General features: G+C 46.0%; 1 protein-coding gene across 1 annotated transcript in view; it reads left to right on the top strand.

Moving 5' to 3' along the window:
* Positions 1–13,902, top strand: part of LOC142794245 (uncharacterized) — an 89,303-nt gene extending 75,401 nt beyond the window's left edge. The window contains exon 4 of the mRNA XM_075885873.1: positions 13,783–13,902. Within this exon, the coding sequence (XP_075741988.1) occupies positions 13,783–13,902 (120 nt within the window). The remainder of the gene's footprint in view (positions 1–13,782) is intronic.
* Positions 13,903–15,410: the final 1,508 nt, after the last annotated feature.

Raw genomic sequence — 15,410 nt, 5'->3', positions numbered from 1 at the left:
TTTTTCCCCGACTATAGCTGGCATATGCAAGGGCGACAGTGGGTACTGCCATTCGGGCCTGAAACCATGTACGCCTCCTCGCAATTGCGTTGCACGTCGGGTTCCTTCTTTTAGCGTATCTACAACCTCTGCGTGGGGGCTAAGACCGCATTAATGCCTTTTTTAGCAGCAAGAAAAAAAATAAGCTACAGCATAGCTATAAGCTAGCGACGATTGTCCGCTTGGCCACCGAAGTGCTACGTGAGGCGACCGTCGTGTTCTGCCAATCGCGAAACACGTTACCGGTGTAAGGCATGCGAGCGAGTCATACGAGCCGCACATTGCTAAGGCGACATCAAAAGCACGGGTACAAGTACGAATGGATATGTGATGAGCAACGTGATGTTCCTATGAATTGGCGCCAGGACAACGGGACAGAAGGAAGCTACAGGGTACGAAGAAAAGGAATATTGGGAAACGGGACAGACACTGTGGGGATTGCCTCGAAACGAGACTAAGATGCATTGCAGCGTTTCTTTTGCGATGTGCTTTGTCAGCCTGCGACGTGTCCCGCTTTGTATACCTTCCCGCAGCGTGATTCCATGATGAGCCTAGCGTTTCCTCACCTTTTTCACCTTTTGTATTTGTCGCGTTGACGCGTCCTGCGGTGGGAAGCGCAGCCGCCGCCTACGTCTCCATGCATCGAGCACGTCCTGATGCGGCGTGCGAGGCGAGCAAGCGGCTGAGAGGAAGTGGGTAACACTGCGGCGTTGGCCCCAAATCGCCGTCCTGTGGCGGACGTGAGGCAGCGGCCACCGGCCGTTATTGCGCGTCTTTGCCCATGAACGGCGAGGAAAGGAACAATAGCTATAAATGTCTCACATCGAAGCTTCGTCGTATTCCCCGCGCAAAAAAGGAACGTGTGAGGAGGACGCGTATAGTTCGCGGTCTTGAATCCCATTTTTTGGGGTTTTATGACACCGTTATGACTGTGCTTGGAAAAGGCCTGAGGAGTTATGCTGCTGCATGAACGGACATCAAGGTCACCGGCTGGAGGGCGTGACGTCATAAATACTTAAAGGAACGATTCTTACTTCTCAGGTGACACGTTTATAATAAAGCGTGAATCAAGGAAAAATTGAGAGACACTTAAGCTTCACTTTTTGAAGTTGAACGTGATAGCGATATCTTGTCCTTTCCTTATTTCAACCACCTAGTGCATACTTTTTGTTGTATGATGTTACTGCAGAAGTTTAAATTGTGGATTACCCATTGTTATCGATTAAGTTGAAAGTGACTTGTGCCACTGAAATTCTTTCATGTGGCTGCATTCTATGTCATTGCTGGCATGATTTAAACCACGAGCAATTATACGCGTGAAATGCTTTCGAACTTCTAATGAACCCACTACGCGATCTTAGGGGAATACGCGCACTAGCGTGAGTGCCTTTTGTAATAAATGGCCAGCTTTAAATCGCAAAGTCCTTATGATGATGATGAAGACGATGATGATGATGATGATGATGATGATGATGATTAAAACTGCATTTTGGTCCAGGGAAGACGCCGGGGAGACCCCGTACCTCCGATATGATAGTCCTTATGATAATCCCATGTTCTGACATCCGATGACAACGTACGCTTGTGCCACCCAATGTTACTGCAATATTACATGTTGTATTGGGGAGCTTGTATACAGAACGCGTGTGCTTTTAAAGCACGAACGATATTTTCACTGTATTTCCAAGCAGAAAAATGCCTCTGTGGTACATCACCGTTTTGCCACGCAAATGGACTAGGTTCGATCGTCACTAGGACCCGGGCTTTTTCGGTCACGCACAAGAACATGAATTTTTGCTCGCAACTAACGACGCTAACACCAACGCCGATGCCGGAGTTTCTACCAAACGAGCTTTTTTAATGCTGTACCTCATCTGAATGTTCTTTAGGCGAGTACGACGAATTAATGTGGGGAGGGGGGGGGGGGCGATGACAAGGGTGTAGCCGAAGAACACCCAACCATCCCCAACTTGCCATTCACGAGGGGGCGGGGGGCGTCCTTTTGTTCAGAGTCAAGAGACATGTTACATGCACGATGTTGTTACGTATTTACACTCTAAAGGGGTACATGAAAACGACTACGACAAACGAAGCACACGCTGTGTCTGTGGAGTTGAACATTCGACATAGTTATATCTCTCGATAGAATTTTCGTTGATGTGTGCCCGTGGGAGTGTTGCAGGAGATAGAGATAAAAGAAGACAAAGCAAGGAGGTAAATCCTTGTCACCGTTAAAACAGATCTGAGAGTGGTGATAAAACGAAAAAAAACATGTCTTTCTTGTGCAGCTGTTGGTATAAATCCAGCGCTAAATGCCGCTCCACTGCGGCGAAACCAGATAACATGCGTAGTATGGGCACCCAGTGATTGCCGTTAATAGAGTTGCCACCGCTGCGTCTACCGAACGGCTCATGGCGGTAATAGGGACTTCGAGCTTATACGTAGACTTCTTTACGCTACCATGTCGCCACGTACCGAGAGAAATGTGCGCATGCGTGAATCTGTATGGCATGTATACTTTCACGGAACGTGAACTCGTCGGGTAGGCTTTACAAAGTCTACGGCCCTATCTCGCAAATACTGCTTTGTTCACGGCTACTCGCGATGTCAGCTTCGTGGAGCCTCCCTCCACCGGCTCAAAACAAGCTGAAGTGCAAGCGTAAATTTCCATCACCTTCTTTCAGTTAGATTACAAATGCTAGAGTGACCTAGCATTACCAAAATACTGAAACCATTGTAGGAAGAGGAGGAGGAGGAGGAGCGGGCAGAAATGAAAGGCAGGGAGGTCAACCAGGCGCACGTCTGATTTGCTACCCTGCACCGAGGGAAGAATTTGGGCTATTAAAAGAGAAGAAAGAAAGGATATGTAGAAGATCACAGTGTGGATACATGCAAGCCTGACCATTTCAAGTCTAAAAGCAGTCACTTATAGTCCAATCGACTTTATGAAACGTAGCAATGCCCGCGTCGCATTGCTGGCCTGCGGCGCGTAGAGCCATGAACCGATGATCTTTACTTCAAGAAATGTCAGCTTAAGAAGACTGAAGCCCCTCGCAGGTTGGTTAGGTGGCGCCATCTAGCGGGGTCAAGATGAACCCGGCAAGCATAAAATTGTTATTGCAGAAACGTCGTACATTGTACTGTTTGTGCAATTGCCTTGAAGTAGCATTGTAAAAAATGATTAGCCTTTTTAATAATTTTCTCCTCAGAAAAACTAAGCGAAAACGCCTCGTGAAGTTTACTTCACGAAAGCGTGCAAGCATTACCCGGTACGACGACAATCTAGTTAGGGAGATATGCAAACTCGGTGGGCCACATGCGCGCCACTTCTTCCTGCACTCAATCGACTTCTCGTTTGATACTGCATTTCAATCAATCAATCAATCAATGAAGCTTTATTTTCATAAATAGATATATGCAATTACAGGGATTATTTGGACCGATAGCCTAAAGTGGCTAGTGGACGGTCCAATACAATGTGCAACATAAAAAAGTGTACAGGTCAGCTCTGAGGTAACAACATAAAAAAACAATCATGTGATACAGATAACACAGTAATACATTTTTTCTTGCAGATATGCATACTTATTAGCTTGCAGCTAGTTTCTATACATAGGCACTTATTAAAAAATACAATGAAAATCGAATCACACACACATGCTTACATGTCTTGACTCCACAGAAAAAATGATTTACATGCCATGCTGAAATTACGTGCCGTTTTAATCTCTAGGGGGACCGTGTTCCATATTTTTTTGATTTGATTTGATTGGTGAATGCATTTGATATGCGTGTCGTTTGCAGCGAGTCCCATCAGGTTGTTTCTCCTTCAAATGTGGCATTGGAGAAGCATAGGTGGAACGATCTATCATGTGCGTGGCGAGGTGGTGATGCCCTCTCTTGCGTGACGCAGAGTCGACCTCATCTTTCCGTAACATTGCCAGGGATTTGGTTATCTCTGTAATTCATATTATTTTATACCACGTACTATTCTGGCGCTATTCTGAAGCATTGCTAGCCCGATTTTAGGGCTGTATTGACCACTTGATCTTGATTGTGATAGAATCTGATGGACGACGTGAAATATACGGACCGAGCACAGGTTGGGCCATTATAGAGTGCTGCGAATCTAAAAAAAATAGAGGCTTGTTGAACGAGAAAGAAAACACGAGAAGAAAACAAGAGTTTTGAGCTAACCACGCGAATCGGTCATGACCCCATATGTCAGCAGCCGAATGCCTAAGCATATAGAAGACTGACCTAGTAGAAATGGGCAACTCTGATGTCCAATAAGTAGGCATTCACATGTACACGTGATAATATCGCGAACCTCTATACTGTTTGCAAGGCAATTTACTGCTTCACGAATCAAAGCAGAGCAGGCAACTTTTTTGCTTACGGGAAACACAAACAGATAAAATATTTGCAACACCTTATACCTTCACATACGTAAGAAAGAGAAGCCCCACTCCGACGAACAACGCATTTACTGAAAGGGTCTTGTGAGCATCAGCCAAACACAGTCGTAAAGAAGATATACGGCGACAAGTTTTTCGGCTTCCCCAGGTGATCGGTCTGGTGCACACGGTTTTTATAAGCCTCTCTTCTACGCAATCGCCTCCTGTCAACGATAAATCATACTGAATAAACGCACATATCTACGCAGAAACTAGGGGGCTGAAGGCGAGAAAAGAATATATCGTTTATGTAGAAACCCGCCATACGAAGAAATTCTCATGAAATGAAAAAAAAAAAATCTTCCACGCAACCCGTTTGGCGCACAAATCTACAAAGCAAGGCGTTTGAATTCAGAAAAAGCACTGCTTGGCAGATGACTCAAAATTCGTCACGCCTGAGGATTCAAACGCTGGATCAACGCATATCCAAGGTGACTGCTTTATAGATCATGCACTAAGTGGAAGGATGACAGCTTCCAGTTTCCAACTACCTGAAAATAAAGGGAGCTGCAGAACGGTGCACGCAAATGGTTGAAATAACAAACGGCTGCCTTCTACGATCAAGGCATAGGAAAGTGCGACTATAAGTATAATCTTGATCATCGGTTGAACTCGACTTATTAGCGGCATCTCTTTGCTTCAAAAAATACCGCTACCAGGTATACATGTTCTCCGAATACTATACGTAATGCAGGGCCTACACTTACAAGCAGCATGGTAAGTGTCATTAAATTACTTTGGTAATCTGCGGCCACACCAGTACTTAGTATGGCAAAGGTTTGTTTGAAGCAGCGCAGCCTCAAACATTTTACGCTGAGGTTTCTGCTCATGCGTTATATCATCTTGAATATCTAACAATTCCCACTAATCCCACCTAATCCCTTCTTCACTAACCCAAGCAACTCGACATCACCCGTCGCTACAACTGGTTAACGTACCCTCTCTTACCTGCGAAGTTGCAACGTTAAATATTCTATGAAAATACTTACACGAGGCAATTTCCTGCGTGAAGGAGGACATGGATGGCCTGGAGTTCTTTTTGTAAATAACACGCGAAATTTTCGCACGTAGTCTGAGAGAATGTGGAATACACAGAGATTTTCGACAGCTTTCAAAATGTCAAAACTGGTGTTATCGGCTGGATTCAACGCACAACATGAAAAAGTGATGCTGCGGCTAATACGTGTGACACTGCGTTACTGCTTTTCAGTTGGCTGCTTCACATATATATCAGGCGGGGCACTCTGTCTATAACAAATGTCCCTTACACTAGCAACCGGGGTATCCTTTCTAGACAGTGACAAGCTCAGAGCGCCATGACGGTGTGACTTTGTAGCGAAAATAAGTAGTGCATTAAACGTCCCCTGAGGCGACCACGACACATTATGCGCTACCACAAAAGCGGCTAAAAAAATAAAGTAAAAATTGCAACAAACGTTAACGTAAAGTAAAAAAAAAGTTCTGAAATGTGCCAATATTAGATTATTACTATTATTCTAATATTATAATACTATTATTACATAATATTGTTACATAATATTGTTACAATATTATTAATATTGCAATATTATTATAAGATTACTAAGTCGCTATCCAGCTCACCGCAACGCGGTTCTCAAAACTTTGAGCTTTAATGCCGTAAACGTCAGGACGAAGCACACCTAAGAATAAGACAAAGAGAGAGAGAGAGAGAAATGGGCATTAGTCACTCTCTCAGAGACGGCGTACTTTCATCCTATAGGTAATTAAACGCTCGTGCTGCCTGTTTTGCATTCCACAGAATAGCGCATTCCTAACCCACACACGGAGGAGGGCTTTCACATGTTTCTTTTACAGTGGGATCAGTTTTTAGTCGAAACTGTTTTTTCTGCTTTTGCAAAGCCGCAAGTATTTGGAGCGTCGGATGTATTAAAGCACGGTGATGGGAAGAGGACAATTTTTCGGTGTGAGATCATCCCCCCCAAAGCTTCTTTCTCTTCTTGTTAGTCTTGCTCCTCCTCTATATTTTATATAATGCTTGATCACGTAAATGCTCCCGAGAAAAAGGAAGAGTTGTACGAGCCGGGAGTCAAATAAATTACGTGAAATGACCTACTCGAGACGGGAGCTTCTATACTTACAGGCTGCCATCACTCACTTGCTCAGTCTTACGTGATGGTAAATAAAAGAAAGGGAGAGAGAGCGCGCAGAATGGTTACACTATTTTGCACTTTATTGGCGCAGCAAGTACCTTCGTTACATAGCTGGCATCAGAGATCCTTTAATCACAGCTGTCATTTTCGCAGTACAAAGCATAAACGACGACTAAAATAGACGTACCATTGCGTAAGAAATCATTACGTTAAATTCTACAAACGTTAACTGATAAAGTTGGGCAAACTACCTATAAATGAAATATCTCATGGGCACTCAGAAAACGCTTAGAAATAGAAGGTCTGTATATAAATATATAGCTCTACGATGAGAAAAAAGAACAGAGTAGGTTCAAGAACAGTAGCCCATTAATACGATGGTGTGTAGGGTTCCGTGATGTTCCCCACGTGGTCCATTCCGGAAAGCGTTCGCCGAGATAGGCATTGGCCGTTCCGAATGACAACACGGTATACGAAGAGCGTCTAAGCGTGTAATCAAAACAAACGCTCCGACCGGCTATCGGTGACAGCGCGGGGAAGTTCGCCAGAAGAAGCCACGTCTGGCCTTTCCTTGCCGTTTCGCCTCCCTTTCGTACACGCTCGGTCTCCGCTCGCTGTCCGCTCAGCGGAGCGGAAGTAAAAGAGAAAGAAAAAGTATGGACATTGTCGCGTCGCTTCCTCGTTCTTTGTATGTGTATCTACGAGTGTGTCCGCACGTGTGTGTGTGTGTGTGTGTGTGTGTGTGTGTGTGTGTGTGTGTGTGTGTGTGTGTGTGTGTGTGTGTGTGTGTGTGTGTGTGTGTGTGTGTGTGTGTGTGTGTGTGTGTGTGTGTGTGTTGTGCAGGAATGGTTTTTAGGCGGAGTCAATATGCCCCCCTCCTCCTTTCTTCTCGTTCGCTGGACGGCTATTGAGCAGCCGAGTGTGAAAGTGTGAGCAGTATGAACGAAGGTTCGCGGAACGAGATGCGATGTGTCGTATTTCCGGCTAAGTGCTAACGTGCATAAAACGAAACAGTCCCCACATGTCTACTTGAGTGATACGGTCCGTCAACATGGCCACGGCCGAGCTAAACTCTTCGAAGGACGGCCTGCATAGCGAATCTGAAAGCGTATGGTCGCTCTAGCTTGCTAGCTACCAACCTATAAATTAATTTATTTACCAAACATAAATAAACAAATAAATAAATAAATGACCAAATAGACAAACAGTTTACTGCATTCTCACTATTTCGCTTAGTCGACAATGTGTGAATGCCACCAAAAAAAATTAAACAGCACTCCACGTGCAGTGTGTGTCTTATACTCTGTGTTGTCACTTCACGCTGTAAATGTTGAAGGTGAATGTTAAGCAGTTGAAAAATAGAGAGATAAAAGGATTGAAGTTCAGATAAAGGTTTTACTCCTTAATATGAAAAAGACGCGAGAAGGACAGGCAAATGCTGTGAGAACAGCTTGAGTGGCCCTGCTCTTCCGATGCACACAGTAGCCTAGTATCGTGAGGGTAAGTGGGTACAACCTATTGAGAGGAAGATGTATTGATTGCAAAACACATAGGAGAAAGATACACAAGAAACGCACCACGGGTCGGCTGACTAGCCTAAGCCCGCTAGGCTATCCTACTTTGAAGGAGGACAAGTAAAACTGGATGAGTTGGAGGAAGAGAGAAATTTTTTCTTGTTAGCAATGCAATGACTCACTGATATTACGTTCGGTGCCTGTATCCACTACACACGCTCGTGCAGGTGGGCAATAATAGATTTGGCCACGTTTTTTACCACCTGTGGTCTTTAACACTGATCCGCTGTGGGGCATGCGGGGCTGTGATGCCCAGCCTTGAACCAGACGTACAACTCCGCGTGGTCCGGCGATCTAAGGAAGTCGCCCTGAGAAAACGCATATGGAAGGCCTGGGTTCTAGCTGATCCACAATAAAGTCACTTGTTTCTTACGCTCACTTTGTTTCTTGTGCGGTTGCTATTGACCGTCAACATGAAAGAAAAATCACAGTTTATCCACGGAGGGAATGATGATGAGTGGGGCGAAGCGTCTGTGCGTCAATCCGTCCATCCATGTGTATGTCCGTGCATCCATCTGTCCGTCTGTTCGTTCGTGCGTCCGTCCATCTAGTGAACACTACAAGTGCTGCCATCTCGCATCTTTTCGTCATATATTCACCATGTGCAAGTACCACCAGCCAGTGGTCATTCGAAGAACTAAACGAGAGGGGGATACTACGACGATGAAACGGGACGAGTGACCCACGTTGTAAGGAGTTTCGCCAATAAAACAACTGCTGCTGAATCGTAACGCAGACGAGAATGTTGTCGTGTAAAAATATAGACGTAGTTCACTTTGGCCCATCCCCCCATATATACGAGGGGATTTTCATTGCACGCATTGTAAGCCCACACTGGGGCAATGTACATGACGCTAAAGCATTAACCCGTCAAGAAGACGGCACGAAAGAGCGAAACAGAAGTCTCACAAACAGCGACTGGGCTTGCAACTGTGCTTTTTAGCTAATTCCACTGTCCAACATTCCGACTTTATTGCAAGGCATATAGCTTGTTGAACTGGACAGTGGGCGCCGCAAGAAAGATGAATTAGAACAGGACATTCGATGGCCAGCCTAATCCACATCAAGCGTATCGGAACGTGCAAGCACTTGCACATCGACAAGCGCTAATATTGCAGTATTTAGTGCGCTCGAAGTCGAGCTACAATACGCGAAATGTGTAAATAAACAAAATCCGTAAAAGCCTTGACGACGAATGAAAGATCTCGAATAGGTGGCCTTTGGCGGAAACAGCGCACTCCCTTTCTCAATCTGATTCCCGACACCAAGTTTTCCCCAATAAATGAGCTCTACTTATTACCAGCTCTTGGCCCCACAGCTGTGCCTCGCCACCAATGGTATAGCAGTGTGCGGACGAACGGAGAGTGTACTTCTAGATTAGAGGAATGGTTGTGGAGTGCAGGTGAAGAACTCACTCTCGGGGTCCAGGTGACGGCTAATTGTAAGATGGGTGGAGCGTGCAAGTCTCCAGGCTCTCGACTGCAATGATACTGCAGAGAGCAATCATGCGTGAGTTAAAATACGGTATTTTCACACCACCGACTAGCAGAGAACTGCTAGCTATAATTTTACTGATGCTGTTCGATAGCTTGTTTCTTTTTCATCGCGTCTTTTATAGCTCACACATGTCAGGGATAGTGTCGCGCCCATGAAATCCGGTGCCGGTGAGCGTACGGAGGTACGCCGGTCACGTGCGTATATACTTGTAGGCCCCGTTGTTCTAATAATTTGCTCTGTCAAGATTGAAGGCTCTCCTGTGTTCGGCCACTTGTTATATTTCTCTGTTGCCTGGGTATCAAGGTTTACTCGTTATTGGTACATATGGCAAGTCAAGTGTCGTGCTGCAGAGCACGTGGATCAAATTCTTGGCATGAAAGAAGGAAAAAGCTAGGAGGAGGTATTGCGCAAAGTGACAAGAAATAAAGAAAGAAAGAAAGAAAGAAAGAAAGGAGGAAAGATGAGACACGCACATGTCAAGCTTAACTGGCCTCCTTTGCCCGAGAGGGCGCGGACTGATCAATTCTACGTAGGTCTGTCATTGCTTAGCAGTCGTCCCTGGCGTCCTAGAAATATTCACGCCATTGCGAGTGCTCAATCGACTTTAAGTGCCAGAATACTTCTTCCGAATGGGAACAAACACAGCATAATGCTAAATAAAGTATGAGGGATGACATTTGTAGTAGTTGTGAGACAAATGTGAGGAAAGTAAGGTGGACCAAATGAAAAATTGTGCAGGGACCAAATCTCCATCTTTTGAATTACGCTTCTGATGCTCTGTCTTTTGAGCCATAACGGTGGTCAACCCCCCCCCCCCCCCCACCCCCCGAATACTTAAGTGGGTATAACTTAAATTTTAAACCTGGAAGTGTTAGGTTCGATCGCAGTCTTAGCGGCGAGTCCTATCTGCCTGCTGGCGTAACGTAACAAGGGACCTCTTTACGTGCTGGCAGCTGACCAATATTAAGGAATTATTCGGCAACTGCAGTTTGCCCCTCAATTTCCGATTAATTGGGCCCTTGTCTGAACAAGTAATAAAAAAGGACATGCGAAGATCACTGATGAGTACATACACTTAAATTAGGACAGAAAGTTTCCCGGCCAGTGAACGGACACACAGAACAAAAACCCTTGTAATATATGTCTTGTAATCGGTTTTTAAATGCGTTTACAGACTAGCTGAGTTCAGAATATAAGGTGTAAAGCGATACAGGACAGAGAATGAAACAAGAAAAAAAGGTAGTAAATCATGTGAGGTTGAATTTTAAGCAGATTATAAGCCCTGACAGAGAACTACAAAAGAAAGCATCTACGGCGTATGCACGGACCAAAAATTTGACTTAGTAATCGACTCTAATGAAAAGGCGACCACACGCTAATGCAGGTGTCCCACGAATGGCATACACAAGGTAGGCAGAGGAAAAAAAAACAAAAAAAAGTGACGTGGCTCCCTTAGACGGTTTTATATGCAGAGAAGTGCTAAGATGTGGGAAGGAAAGGCGGTCGAAACGCAGGGACAGAAGTGAACTTCATGGCGGTGGAAAACGGCTAGTGGAAAAAAAAGGAGCTTAGGACGCAGCACGACTTACCGAGAAAGAGAGAGCGCAGACTCCTGTGGAGAGGTTGGGAAGCACCGGTGCTCCGACGCTTCGCGCTGGCACTAGCCGGAGGGCTTAGCATCGCGGGAGGGCCTAACTTCAGTTAATTTATTCGTGCAGCACCTGTGACGAGCCACGTCGGCAACGGGGAGAGCTCGCCGAGCTTTTTCCCCCAGTCCATGGCCCTCTTATGGAGGCTAATGAGGTGTCTTCACTTAAAATGTCATGATTTCGCCAGCACTTTCTTCCTCAGCGCTTTTTTTTTCAGCGGCACTGAACGAGGGCGTGAGCATAACGTCGCTCAGATGAGAGTGAACTGGTACTTGCATATGCGTGTCTCTGCCGATCTTACGGTCGACTAGACTCTTCTCTTTCACATACAGCACCCTTTATTTATCGCGTTACTCTACTATGTGAACATTTTTTTTTGTATTAAGGCAGGCCACGCGAGGCGACTAGAGCAATAATGAGATTCAAAGCATCTGCACTCTATGTAGTTTGAAAAACATTGACGTTGAAGATCAACCAAATGCCGTCAGCCAATGCTTCGAACGTTTGCAATGTAGCGTTAGCTACGTTACAAATGATCGAATGTTTTGAGTGAAATTATCAAATATGAATATGCTTGGGAACGCCAGGTGCTGTAGTGCAAGCATTCTTATACAGTTGTTCGTAAAATTAGCATGAAAAAAGCGTGAATTATATGTCGCTGGGGTCTAATATCTCCGGTTGCGTCGGACAATAGAGTCGTCATCGAGCATGCGTACCGGGCTCTCCACTTTTGAACTAATAAGAAAATAGGAGTAAATAAGAAAAACTGAGTAAAAAAAAAACAAAGGATATCATAGGATTTGAAACAGCGTCTACTGCAAGCCAGCCCACTATTCTACCACAAAGCCACGCCGGAGCTTAGAAAGCCGTAGCAAACTAGTCTTAGGCAGGCTTGATGTCGGGAAAGGAATCGCGTTAGTATAGTAACAAAGTGTTTTAGAACAGGAAAGGTTCAACCAGCCGTCACAAAATGCGAGTTGTGTGACGAGTGGGTCGTCAAAAGGACATAATCAGTCTTCATCGTCGTCAGCCACAACATTAAAAAAATGCGCGAAATTCCTTGCAAGTGTGTAGCGGATACCACGCTTCTCCGAAGAATGGCGAACGATGGCATAGTTGATGCCTTCCCTAGTACACAAGAATTATGATGGTTTATGGCGAAGTGGGTATACCTTGCAAGCGTTCTTGTAGCAGTTGCACGAATGCTGTTTAAAAATACTTTGAAAGGCCGCTTTTCCAGCTTTCTCTGTGAATGTGGTTCGCGAGCTGCGTAGGCCTGGCGATTTTTTTTATTATTATTCATCGCCGTATATGGTAGCGAGGTGAAGCGCTTTCGTTTAGATTTTGCTACGCAGGCCCTCACCACCTCCGGGTCCGCTTGTCGACGAGCCCGTTTCGCTTAAGCTTCGCGAGCTCTCATCTCAGCGTCTCAGCATCTTAAGGCTGGAGGTGGTGGTGGTGGTGGTGGTGGTGGAGGACGCTGGCCTCCAGCCTTAATCTCTAGGTGAGCTTGACCGCGAGCCCGGACTGCGGCTGCTTGGCGAGCCCTCCACTCCGCCGACCTTGTCTTGATTCATACTATCGAAGCGCGCCGACAGCGAGCGCGGTTTGCAATTCTGGCCCTCTTGCGGCCTCCCATCAAACTAAAGCTCGCGCTGAGTGGAGCAAGCACTGCAGAACCATCTAGTGGTTTCCATTGAAACTAGAAGCGAGAGCGCAGCTGCACCTCTGTGAGTGCTCAGAGTAGTAGGGGCTGATTATGGTGATGCGGGGACAAGCCGCGACCGTAAGGTGTTTCGGCCCTAAAATAAGGCCTGGTGTGCGCCCTTACTGGTGACCAAAGCCGCTAATGCACTCCCTCACCATAGCATGATTGGCCACTACCTCCCACATGAATACACCGATTAACCCTAACTTCCGCGTCCATAACGACTGACTTTTCTCGGGGCAAGCGTAAGCGGGGAAAGTGGTGTTTCATTCAAACGAGGCTGGCGCGCGTACCAGAGCTATTTTTGATATGCATGGATGCTATGAGCTAGGCTGAGACTTGGGCTGAAGTCGCCGCCTCGCGGTGTATTGAGGCGTTGACAAAGTTGCACTTCTGTTGGCAACACGGCAGATGGCGACAGACTCGTTGCACCGGCACGAAGCTAATCGCGGAGGCCACGGTCCTAATGCATTAGTTTACTTTACCCTTCGCAGATAGTGGCACCATCCCACCGACAAAGAGTTCTGTGAGAGGAAAGTGTGAGATATAAAAGGTGTTTGTAAAACCTCCACAATGTGAGACCATGGCACAGTTTCTTTAACTAAAAAAAGCGACCGTGAGTGAATATCGGGCCTGGGATTTGTCATGGGTTCAATTCCCGCTGACGGATTTTTTTTTTCTTTGCTATCTGGTCGTGTTCATTACTTATACCTCATTTCCACGCAGAAAAAGGTCACTGATGTCTTCGTGGACCCCAACATGGAACACTTTCGTGTGCTGAGGCTTCAGTGTGGAAAAAATGAGCCACCCCTCAATGCCAAGAGTCACATCGGGGCGTTCGGCTGAAAGGTCTGAAGCGCCAGATGCGTCTGTGTACGCCTGAAAGGCCTGCTTCGACTGATACCACGCGGCCACCGGGTGAAGGCCGGAAGGGTGGTGTTGGTTCCGATCTCGGGATGCTCATTGTGACGATGCGACAGCTTGCATGGGTTGAAATCTCGTCATTTGTATGCTGTATGGAGAACACACAAGAACGGCGCATAAGGTGCCTGAACATCACCTTTATATTGTGCGCCTCCACGTAATCAACCTTGTCTTTTAGGGACAAAGCTCCGTACGCCGTGGGTCGTGCGCCCGCAATGTATGTATGTAGTAGTAGTGGTGGTGGTAGTAGTAGTAGTAGTAGGTAGCCACTTCCACGGCCGGACTAGAGGAGCGGCACGCGGGTATTCTTTTGAATTGATGAGGAAATCCGCGTACGTTAATCATAAATAAAAAATATAGATGTTTCTGATGAAATAACTTACAGAGACGAGTATCGGGGACTTGATCTCCAATAAAATTTGCCTTGAATTTGATGCTTATTAAAGAAATCACAGCATATCCACGTAGTGCATGATGAGGAGGCGAAGTGTCCGTCCGTCCATTCATTCTTGCTTCCGTCCATTTGTGCGTCCTTCTGTGCGACCGTCCGTGTGTCCATCCATCCGTACGTTCGTGCACCCACCCACCCGTCCGTCCGTCCGTCCGTCCGTCCGTCCATCCATCCGTCCGTCCGTCCGTCCATCCATCCATCCATCCATCCATCCATCCATCCATCCAGTGAACACTCCAAGTACAGCCATCTCGCATCTTTTCATCGTATATTCAGCATATAGAAGTACCACCATGCAGCGGACATTCCAAATACTAAACGAAAGGTGGCACTCACACACTTTTTTGCGGCTTGCGCTTCGTGTCTACTTCCCAACTTTCACCACCTCTAGTTCATGGCCACACACTAGTTAACTATATTCATGGCACTGTGACCCAACCCTCGCTAAACCTTGCTAAAACTAAGGAGGTAACGCCTTGCGAGTTTAACGTGGCAACCCTTTCTGGTCAGATAGTGCTCAAAGTGCGCCCTTCTGATACTAGTTTTTTTTTAGTAAGGATCAAATGCAAGGCAAATTTTAATGGAGATTAAGTCAGCAGTGCTCGTCTTTGTAAGTAATTTCATCAGAAACAATCATATTTTTATGTGTGAATAACGCACGCGGGTTTGCTCCTCAATTGAAAAGGGGGTGCACGTGCCGCTCTCCTAGTCCGGCCGTGGAGGTGGCTACCTACTACTACTACTACGACGACGACATACAGCGTGGGCGCACGACAATATTGGGAGCTTCGCCCCCACAAAAAGAAAAAGAGGAACCGAAGGCCACACTTTGACAACAATTTGACAAAAAGTTGCCACGTTAAACTCGATGGGTGTAACCTCCTTGACCTCAAGTTGAAGTTAAGCGTTTGCGTTAGGCGTTCCGTGTAATAGTTGCTGCGCTTCCTACCAAGACGGATGTTTACCAACTGGCCTGATA

Source organism: Rhipicephalus microplus, chromosome 2, assembly GCF_043290135.1.
Source record: "Rhipicephalus microplus isolate Deutch F79 chromosome 2, USDA_Rmic, whole genome shotgun sequence".
Classification (NCBI taxonomy): Eukaryota; Metazoa; Arthropoda; class Arachnida; order Ixodida; family Ixodidae; genus Rhipicephalus; species Rhipicephalus microplus.
Note: the sequence above shows the minus strand (reverse complement) of the source record. Positions and strands in the feature narration are given on the sequence as shown.